This window comes from Nothoprocta perdicaria, unplaced genomic scaffold (assembly GCF_003342845.1).
Source record: "Nothoprocta perdicaria isolate Ctin4 unplaced genomic scaffold, notPer1 scaffold_26, whole genome shotgun sequence".
Taxonomy (NCBI): Eukaryota; Metazoa; Chordata; class Aves; order Tinamiformes; family Tinamidae; genus Nothoprocta; species Nothoprocta perdicaria.
In genome coordinates, this window is record NW_020455488.1 from 192,035 (window position 1) to 203,086 (window position 11,052).

Consider the following 11,052-nt stretch of genomic DNA (forward strand, 5'->3'; position numbering starts at 1 on the left):
GTTCTAGCCTACTGTATGCTAACAGATCTAACCCTGAATTTTTAATTTAGGGATCAGCATTCTTGCTGCCTTTCCTGCCTKCTTTTAACAAGTGCTTTTGAGATGCTGATTTTGCAGAACAATTTGATTTTTCCTTGGTCTAGTTGATTTTGGGGGTCTGTTCTTGGAGCTTGCATACATGCCATCTTGTGGCTTTAATTAGAGTGTGTGTGTGTGTGTATATATATATATATGTATTCTGAAAAATAAAGGTCTATTCCTGTCAGACTGAAAGAGATTTGAAAGGCAGAAAGGAAAGTGGGTGTTTATCATAATGCTTTACTGGTGCTGTAGCAGAGGTAGAGCTCTGATTCAGTTTGAAGATACTTTTTCTGCTGCTGGATATTTCTCTGCTGCAACAAGTTAAGCACGTATTTCCTTTTGGATCTGAGGTCTGAGATCCTTTGTGAGAAGGGATTAAGACTGGCTTAGGAAGCATTAGATTGCGGAGTAGTGCATTGATATGAGTAATGAATACTCAAGGGCACCAAGCAGYGTGCTGCCCAGTGAGGCTGTGGGGAGGCTGGTGTGGGCATGGAGCTGCTGGGGGAAAGTGTGGATTTCTGGGTCTGAACTGGAGAGGAGAGCAGTTTCCTCCTGTTAGAGCAGCAGGGCAGCGTCAGAGAGGAGAGTGTGGGTGGTTTGACAGACAGCAAGTTGCTGCAGACAGGAGGTCTCCAGCACAGCCTGGAGCTCCATGTACTGTGCCCTGCAAGAGGGTTTCTCCCCTCTTCTGAGCACCTTCGGGTGCTCTGCGTGATAAGGACAGGCACATATCAGCTACTGGAGAGGGAGGCTGGGAAAATGCTATTGATGGAAACAAGAACATAATCTTCCTCAAAACCTTTCCTGGATTAGCTTCAGTGCCCATACACCACTGACTAGAAATATATCTCCTAGCACAGCGCAGAGMCTCTACCATATGCTTTTCCCCCAGGCTTTCCATTTCCTTGGTCTCTATGGGCTTGTGCTGTTGCAAATTAATCTTGTTAATATGTAAGGTTTAATGAAACTTATGAGCTCATTTGTCAAAATAATGGGCAGCAATCGGAGCTCTTTGCCTCAACTTCTGTTTCATGTGCAGTGATGATCTTGCAAGAGAGCGTCTGCATGAAGTGAATGGTGAATTGATTAGAGGCTTTTTCCTCAAATTATCGTGGAGCAATGTGGGGTCATTATCCATACACAAGTTAGTCTCTTAATTACTGCCAGGTACCAAGAGATTTTGATGGAGGAGCTCATCTTAATTCTCAGGTGACTGCTCATCTCCTTGCCTTTTTGTGAAGGGGACGTGCTCAGGTTGTCCCGGGTGGGGCTGGGGCTGCCTCTGGGCAGCTGCCAGTGTTTAATCACGTGAGAAGGTCTCAGCTGCAASAAGTGATGCTGGGAAGGAACAAATGGGAGGTAAATCAGGTAAGTGATCAAATTCTCTCAGAATCAAGAACAGACAAATAAGGGCTAGAATAGATGCTCCCTGAAGACCAATTTAGAGAAGCTCACCTTTTGGTAAAAGGCCATTTTGCAGTAAGTGCCCTGTGTATTGCACATTTTTCCTTCCTCTGAAAGCAGGAGTAGAAAAATATCAAGCAAATTATGGCCAAATTATGCAAAAATTACAAATAGATGCCTACAGTGTTGCATGAAATGTGTGAAACGAATGTGACACATCTTTGAAAAYGTTTACATTTTTAATCTGAAAATAAACCTCTCATCTTATGCAAATTACCAGCTATTTTAGCCATAACTATCCCTAGTGGGACAAGACACATTCAGAGGTTTTCTGTGATGTGAAATGCTACTTTAAAGGAAAGCTCAGGAAAGAAGAAAAAAACTGTAAATATTTTAGCACTTTGATTTTATTGATTTTTAATGCTAGTGGCTAAGAATAGTCTTGTTAACATGTGAAAAGTTTATTTTCATGTCTATATTCATTTTCAGGTAATAGACCTTCTTTTTCTGATTTTTTTTTCTAGTGATGACAATAAGGCGTCTATTAAATTTATTAAAACGGAATCTTCATGCTTTTTTGATAGGGATAATCAAATGAAGAGTCATAAACATATTCACTTATGTACTGAGAACATACAAGATTATATGTGTGTATATATATGTTTTTAGATGTAATCAGTTGGCTCTCAGGGACTCAATGCTATATATACAAGCACAGAGCAGTAACTACACAGCCCGTATAAAAGAGAGTGGCATTATCATGTCTTAAACTTTTTAATATCCTGCATATAAAACCTCAAGGCACAGTTAAAACATCAGACTCTCCAGACTACCAGAGATGCACATCTCTTAGCAGCGTTTTGTAGCCCAGTAGCCTGAGACAAGAGAAATTTAAACGCTTGTCTATGACTACAAACCAGCCACATGAATTTGAGAATAAAGTCTCACGGTTTTGGACACACAGGTCCCTTTCTGTTTATGATTTAGTTGTAAGGTTTTAAGGAGAATATCATATTCTTGTCTTTGGAATGTTAGCTTAAATTTTATTAAAAAAAGAAGAAAAAAAAAAGAAGTCCTATTAGTAATTACACAGTTATTATACAGAAACATCCCTGCTTTTCTGTGAAGAGATTGTTTTATTATCAGCCAAGATAAAATTTAGCCTCAGTTTCTCATTGACCCAAATTTACCTGATATTACAGTAAATCCTAATCYGCTCAGCAAAGCTCAGTAGCTTTTCTCCACTTTTTTCCCCCTCCTTTGGATAAATGCTTGGAAGCCCAGAATCAGCTCCCTCCCATTGCCATAGCAAACTGCTCTTGGCAGAAATGCTGCTGTGAGAAGAGAYGTCATCCTGAGCAGTGACAGTGGCATGTGTTGGATGTTAGGAAGAAAAAAGATTCTTTTGTGACATGGGGACACTTTGAGGTGGAAAAAGTGCTGTGCAGGTCCAATTTGGGGATGGTTGAGTCCTTCTTTGTAGATACAGCTCAGGGGCTGATTGTCAGGCAATCAGATGGTCCTATGAATAYTGCACTTAGAGCCAAGTCTGGTGGTGGGGACTGTGAAACAACCTGAGCATGAACACCCACCTGCTCTATGCCGGCAGGGCTTGCAGAAGTCCTTGGCATGTGTTTCCAGTGTGGCATCAAAGACCTGGCAGCTTCACACAGCCACCTTTTGCTCAAATGCGAAGAATTCACTTGAATTTGCCTGGTATCTGCCCCTGACTTCTGGAAATAGAAGGTCTTGTTGCAGTTGCATGACCTGCTTCTCAGTGGTAGGATTATTATTAGTAGGTGAAACATCTCTGCCTGTGTTTAATCAGCAGGGCAAGTGCAAACTCTTTCATTTGATTTCTGTTTGTGAAGTCAGTGAGGTTCATGGGTAATGCACTAACAAACTTACAAGCAAAATGGAAAAAAAAAATCAAAAAGGCGGGGAAAAAGCTACTCATCTCCAACTAACCCTCTGCTGAGGCCATTTCTTGCTCTGGGAAATGCTGACTGTCGTAAAAGAATGAATCTTTCGGGGCTCCTGGGTTTTATTGCTCTCCCTCACATGCGATCTGATCCTGTGCTTTGCCTCATCCATCTTGCCAGCAGTACAGACCTAACTCATAAAATTTTGTTTCTACCTATGAAGGGCATCCTTACATGACAGATGCTGCTTGGGCAAAGTTGCTTGGGTTTGGCTTGCATTATAATAGGACCTGCAGAATAGATAGGGTCATAATCCTTTTGGGTGGTCAGGATGCTTCTCCCTCCATCAAAAGCTTTCTTATGTCCTGTTAGTGTCCTGTGCTTTGAGAAGCAGTTAAGTGTCCACACTTCTGTTGTTACGTGGGCTGGGTAAACCCATTAGCAGAGGTAAGGAGCTCCTGTACCCAATAAATGCACATCCCTGCTGATGCAAAGCACTAGGACTAATTCTTTCCATTGCTTGACTTTTTCCCTTATTCCCAGATTCCTTTTCATGATTTGAAAGGGACTATTTTCAGATTTGCCTAAATTTTTAAGAACTTGAATCCCATTGACTGCCAACAAAATGATTCATGCTTGTGATGGAGATTTGGATCAATCACGAATTTTTCCTTTTCATGTTTGAAGTCCTTAGGAGTCCACTTGTAATTACACTGATATAGTAATAAGATGGTTTAGCACATGCAYAGCCATATAATGTGACTTGCCTCCATTTCTAGAACTTCAGATTTTAATTTCTCGCTTCTTGCCTACCACAAGGTATGCAGCTTCAATGAAGGCTAATGAATTTCTTAATATGAAAATGTTTTATGTTACTACTTTTCTGGTGGGATTAAACCTAGTGGCTGCATATTTTCCTTATAACTTCAGCATTGGATGAGTCATAACCATAAATTTATTAGAATTTCAGCTCTTTAGTTTTCTGTGAATTTTATGTGAGGCTGTTGAAGGCTTTCCCACAGGCATTCACTGTACTGTGCTATTTTCAAACTCTTCCACTGAGTGTAATGACTGAAAGCCCTTGCTGACAGGAGGGGCTGTAGCACTTGTTGCAGCTAAAATGGCCAAGTCAGGTGCACCATGACCAAAAGGAGTTATCTTTCTGAGGAGTTAACACGTTCATCTCTATGGGGCATCCACTGTTCCCCCTCTGCTGTGGACTTTCTGGGGTCATCCTTAGCCAGACCCCAGTTTGCTGACAGCAAAGGTACTCACTTATAATAAATTATGGGCTAAAATACAGTAGCAACCTTTTTTACCTCCCTCTCCTAACCCAGAATGTTTTCTGATATTAAGAGGTTTGGATGAACACCTGTCATCCAGGGGTTTTCTCTGGGACTAGGGGGAGAAAGAAAGAAAGAAAAGAAAAATCTCCTACCTAATGATTCATTTTTCATTCGGGTTTGGCAGTGTGGGCTGAACAGTGCTGTGAACCACTCATTTGTCCTGGCAAGGATCACCTGCAGAATAGGTGCCTGTGAAATACCAGTGATAGATACAGGCTGCATCATCCCTTCTGGCTGGGATCATATCTCTGTTAGAGGTGGCTCAAGAGCCAAGCTAAAAGCTCACAACATTGTTTTAAAATTTCCTTTAAGTTTTGGGGTTAGTATGATTTTTAATAAGTTCTCAAATGTTCTCCTCAAGTACGCATTTACATTTCATGCTATYGTGTTTTAAATGCTTATATATCTGCTCCTGTAGTCTTCTCATACCCATAAGTCCTGAAGGCTTCAACAGGAATTTTGCTAGCAAAAAGACCAAAGCTTGTGGGTCTTTGTGGGAATTCTTTTTGTTCACTGAAGTCTTTCAGTCTTGAAAGTTAATTAAATAAATGAAAAACAAAATCCCTGGTGGTAGGAAAGTAATTAATTAGTTCTACTCACACCACTRCCCCCAGAAGAGAAAAGGCAATATAATAGGTGGCCCTCCTGGTGGTAGTCTTGTTAGAACAGCCAAGGACACCGTGCTTTGCATCCAGGGTTGCAAGCACATATGGAGCTGGATACAGAAAGCATACCTGGAGAAGAGAACCATTCTCTCATATTCAGTCTGTCACTAAATATATTAATGTGATCAATGAAACTGTCTTTTGAGGACCCCATGGTGAAAGGTCTAGTGAAATTATGTAGAATTTTTTCTTTTAACAATGTCAAGCTGATTAATCTATAATGCAAACTGTCAAGACAAGTAGTGGAATTTCCCTTCCCCTGAAAGTTTCAGATCAAGGTTTACTATTTTCTGTAACTTGTCCTTTAATTAGACATSAGATCCTGTCTCAATAACAGCACGTGTCTGCACTACGCAGGTCACACTGAGTTTACAGCCTGATCCTTCTAGGTAGTGCTGTGGAAAGTGAAAGAGGTGAGAGGCTCCAAAGGAAACATGGGTAGAATAGGTGACCTATAGAGAGATTTGTCCATATAGTCTTTCTCCTGTCACAGTTTTCTGAGTGTGAAGAGCAACCAGAGAGAGCTTCCTCTGTCCACACTCTGTCCTTTTGTGTGCAGGGGGGTGAGTGGAGTTAAGACACCAGGCTTCTGTTCTATAGTTGATGGCACATAGCTGGGACACGTGCAGGCTAAGCTGCTTATGCCTGGCCATTGCTTACGTGCAGGGGATATGTGAGCAGTGAGGCTGGGGAAGGGAAGACGTGGGTCTGGCTGGACGTGGATGTGTCCGAACTGCAGTGCAATGCAGTAGGTGATGATCCAGGCTAATGGACACTGCTAAGTTCTACCAGCGAACAGGGAGTTTTTAGTACCTGAAACGGTTCATTATGCGTTAGTGGAGGTACTTCTACTTCCATGTGCAATGCACAGAGTAGAGGAAAATTTTTTAGTTTCTTTAAGGCACCCACTCTGTGTTTGGAGCAGGCTATGTGCATTCCCAAGGTGCAAAACTGAGAAGGAATGGATAACCAGTTACTAGAGTTTTAGATTTTATAGCAGCTTTATTTTGTTTAAATAATTAAGGAATATTAATGATTATCATTGGAACAGTAACAGTGTCTCCTGAGGTCACTCACAAAATGCAAAGAGCTTTTTAGATCTGCCTGCAAGCAGCTCTTTTTAAGGTCTATGCTTTGACTCACAGCTCTAGGGAAAGTGAGAAGTTGAGAGAAGCTTAGGCGGGTCATATCTATTCCTACATGCTGGTTCATAACAAAAYGGGCTTTCACTGAAATCCTTAGGATACCTGCAAGGCGCGGACAGGGCCTCAGTGAAATCTCCATCTCCATTTTCCTCTGTTAGGAAGGTCATGGGCAGCAGTTGTCTATAATTTGGAGGAACAGTTGCTGATGTTGACTCYGGGCAAAGCATTCCCACCTGAAAAATAGGAGAGTGGTTGCTACTGAACTCACTGTATCTCTCTTTCTCTCTTCTAGGCCTGATAGTCTACCTAGGAATGATGGTGGGGGCTGTCGTATTGGGTGGCCTAGCTGATAAACTGGGAAGGAAGAAATGCCTCATCATATCACTTGCAATCAATGCTGCCTTCGCTTTCCTTTCCTCCTTCGTCCAGGGATACGGATTCTTTCTCTTTTGCCGCCTTATCTCTGGCCTCGGGTGGGTAACTCTACGGCTAGTCTATTAKCCAGGCCTTTACCCATGTCACTGCTCAGTTGGGTCTGTGCAAATATTGGCTTTGTGGGGTGTGGAAAGGAAGGATTGGCTGGACTGCTCTGGAGATCTTGGCCACGGAGCTGGGACAGTCCAGCTCTTTGTCTAGCATGGTGGAGGTGCCTTGGGCAAGCCAACAAAAGCATTGCCAATAAAAAGGTTGGGTCATTAATGTTTTTCTTTCACTGCCCAAATTGTAGGTGAAGACTAGAGAGACTGATAAATGTCTATTTCATTTTTCAGTCCGGCCTCCAGTGAGACCTTATTCCCATTGCTTAGCTGTTTTTGGCCTCTCTAAAATGAGAATTTGCCAAAGAACAATAGTGGAGATATCTACGTGAAGAAAAGGGCATTATGCTACCTTTGTTTAAACTATGTAATAAAACTAACTTTCAGAGCGTAGCATGRATCTTGTTTATCTCTGATATCTGAGTCCAACCAAAGAGAGCTTTGGACTTTTCCTCCATGTGTGAAGTGAATCTGTGTGACTTTCCCTTTTAATATGAGCAATCATAACTCATTCATACAAAGACATGAAAAAATACTCTTATTCTCATATGTTTTTTTTTCTTCTCAGTATTGGGGGATCTCTCCCCATYGTGTTTGCCTATTTCTCTGAATTCCTGTCTCGGGAGAAGAGAGGAGAACACCTGAGCTGGCTGTGCATGTTCTGGATGATTGGTGGCATTTTTGCTTCAGCGATGGCCTGGAGCATCATTCCACATTATGGTAATTGCTTTTTATTTTCAGCTTTTGGCAGCAGTGCATTCCTGYGTCACCACGTTACCTCAAGCCCACACACGTAACATTAGTCCGAGCATAAAACACACTGAAAATAATGGGTATCTTAAATGCACAGGGCTTGAGGCCTGGTTAGATATACATWAGATATACACAATAGTATTGTAATTCATCACTTTAACTTCTTCAAGAATTAAAGCAAGCATACACCAAACTTCTTTTTTCTTTTTTTTACCAGAACAATTACACAGTAGAATTTATAACAACTTGAAGATGGAAAATATTAGTCGTATTAGTGCTAAGAATGTTAGTAGTGAGGGCAACACATATTCTTTTCCTTAGACAGATGACAATATTCTTGTGGTTGTGTTTTTGGAGACGCATCTTTTGGGCATGTAATGTGCTGGGGAGCACATCTGATTAAACCTAATSTGGCTCAGAAATGGGATGGATTCCCCGTGCAGCACTGGAAGTGGCAGAGAAACAGTAGACAGGAGGACTCTGAAATACGTGAGTGCCCTGAGGAGCAAAAAAATCTGCATGTCACGTGGTCTTCCTGGTAACTCATGTGCATATTCCTAGGAAAACATCAGACAGCAAATATCTACTGGGAAAGATTAATTCCCTTGGTATCCACTGACACCAGCTGTTTGCAGAATCCTGTCTGAGAAAAGTAGGACAGGCCACAAAGACCCTGAAGAAAAGCGTAGAAATCYGTCTATCTATGATCTCTGTTTTAATATGCTTAAAATCTATTCAGTATAAAGAAATGTTCATGGTTTTCATTAAAAAGACACAGATTATTGGAAGAAATATATAAATTTACAGCCTAGTGATGTCAGGTTGAAATAAACTTTCATTATCTGCAAAAGCATTTGTTTTAAAATGCCCTTAAAGTATAATATTTACATTACTGTTATGTATTTACATTATRCTTTTTATCTAGATGATTTTTGATATTGTGTAACTTGTATTTTTGTATTTTGTGTGCTTGAGCTTTTCTTTTGGATGTCCCATGATTCCCTATTTTGGAAACTGGGGAGAAGAGAGTGAGCAATGCCATGACCAGGGCAAATACAACTTTCATAGAATTTAAAAGAAAAATTATTTTTTATTTTTGTGTTACGTCAATGAAAATATCTTTAGGAAAAAGATGAGAAAGTATTTCTTTCAAGATTTGAGTCTAAGTTAAAAAAAACAAACAAATAAAGCTTTTGCATGGGGTAGTTGTTTGTGGTTACCTTTCAGTGTGTTTTGAGGAAGGGTCTGCATTGGTGCGGGTCCCTAAAGGCGCAGCACAGGAAGGACACTGTCCTTGCTGCTCCATGGYAGGGGCTGTCTGACCTTGCAGGGTAGCAGGAGACAGGAGAGCCCTAATGCACGAGCAGGATCTTGATTTTTTTTTTCTGAGTTTATAGGTGTGGAAAAAATAATCTTACTTTTCAAGCCTACTTCTACAGGAAAGGAAATACCTGTTTAAGTGCCCATGAAACTTGCAGCAGCTGTGTCTAACATGCCTTTCAGGTCAGAGAAGATTTAACCCTTGCAAACTCTTTATAACATCAGTGGAAAGCAATAAATTAATGCCTTGGATCCTATCCCCTTCCCAATGTTGCTAGTCTGTAGCTGCAAGGAGCTATTACTATTTCTAGATGATTGCTAATCTTAAAGATAAAAGAAGTTTTCAAAAGACAGATCCTGGAAAAGAATGCATGCTGTTTTCTGTTATGAATATGAACTCGTGTGCTTTCTCTATTGAACATACTATTGAGCCTCTAAGAGGTCATTACTAAATATAGGAAACTTTCAGCCTGTCCTCATGTTGTGCAGAGCTGTACAGTCCAGTTCAGAGCTGCTTTAGAGAGAAAAATCCAGTGCCTAGTCAATATTTTTCTTTCTGGCTTTTGCTGTTTCCAGGCTGGGGTTTCAGTATGGGAACCAAGTACCACTTCCACAGCTGGAGAGTCTTTGTGCTTGTCTGCTCTCTGCCCTGCATCGCTTCTCTGGTSGCACTGAAATTCATGCCTGAAAGCCCACGTTTTTTGCTGGAGGTAAGATGGTTCACCTGAACATAGTAAAAGATGACTGGTCCTTTTTCTGTCCCCATCTGTGTCTCTTGGCCCCATCAAAAGCATGCAACACAAGTTCAGAACAAAAGCACTCCTTCCAGCCTACACACACACTGACCCTGCAGATAGCAAGTATTATTTAGCCTCCTTTCACAGCAATACCTAATTCAGGCTTACCCTACAGGTCCTTAGCAGAGATGGGAGTAGAGCTCAGGTCTGCTGAAACATCTCCTCTACCCTTGTCTGAACATAAATCTTCATCCCTGATCCCTCTCCTAGAGTAACTACTTTCTCCAGGCACAGAAATATTGCACTCCTCATGAATATTATCCATATTCTCAGCTCTTTGCCCTTATCTCCACTCTATTGGGCCTCTAGTAGTGGTTTGTTTGTATGCTTTAACAAATTGCAAAGCTGGGAACAGCAATGCTTATTCTCCCTTTCCTTGGTATTTCCAGATAGGAAAACACGATGAAGCCTGGATGATCCTAAAGCAAGTTCATGACACCAACATGAGAGCCAAGGGCGAGCCAGAGAGGGTATTTACGGTGAGTTATTAGCCAAGTCACTGGCAGGTAAAAGGAGAGCTGGATATACGTTCCCTGGTGCAGCACAGCACCAATATTATTCCTTTTTCTGGGGACTTGAGCATCCCACTCACAGTGTGACCTCCCTCAGAGATCAGAAAAAGGGCTTAGGGCTAACATTTAAAAGCATATACCAGCCTGGTTTTCCAAGAGTTGGTCAGTTGTGCTCCACTGTAGTGAATACACTTCATTCCTGGTGTTAAATTCTGGCGTGCAGGCCAGGGGATTTCCAATGACACATGCACCTGGTTAATCTGCTCCAGGAGACTAAAAACAAACAGGAGAGAGATCAGTCATGGGGAGATCTGAATCACTGCTTTCTCTATTCAGACTTCTAATCAAATTCTGATTAAACCTCATGTACCTCCTAATGAGCTTCCCAAACTCTACCTATCTGCCTCATACCCTAGCTTTAATCTCTCCAAGGGAAAGCGAGTGAGTGGTTATTACTCACCAGTCTGCTGCTTGTTGTGAAAAAGGTCACGCCAGGGGTCTAGGTTAGTAATAAAATCATGTAAAAGGTGTGTGCTGAGGTGAGTGGCAAATTACTATAATTCAGTTG

General features: G+C 41.4%; 1 protein-coding gene across 3 annotated transcripts in view; it reads left to right on the forward strand.

Moving 5' to 3' along the window:
• Nucleotides 1-11,052, forward strand: part of SV2B (synaptic vesicle glycoprotein 2B) — a 57,143-nt gene that overhangs the window by 32,958 nt on the left and 13,133 nt on the right. For all 3 annotated transcript variants that reach the window (XM_026040504.1, XM_026040503.1, XM_026040502.1), the window contains exons 3-6: nucleotides 6,859-7,039; nucleotides 7,671-7,822; nucleotides 9,752-9,885; nucleotides 10,362-10,451. In XM_026040504.1, the coding sequence (XP_025896289.1) occupies nucleotides 6,859-7,039; nucleotides 7,671-7,822; nucleotides 9,752-9,885; nucleotides 10,362-10,451 (557 nt within the window). The remainder of the gene's footprint in view (nucleotides 1-6,858; nucleotides 7,040-7,670; nucleotides 7,823-9,751; nucleotides 9,886-10,361; nucleotides 10,452-11,052) is intronic.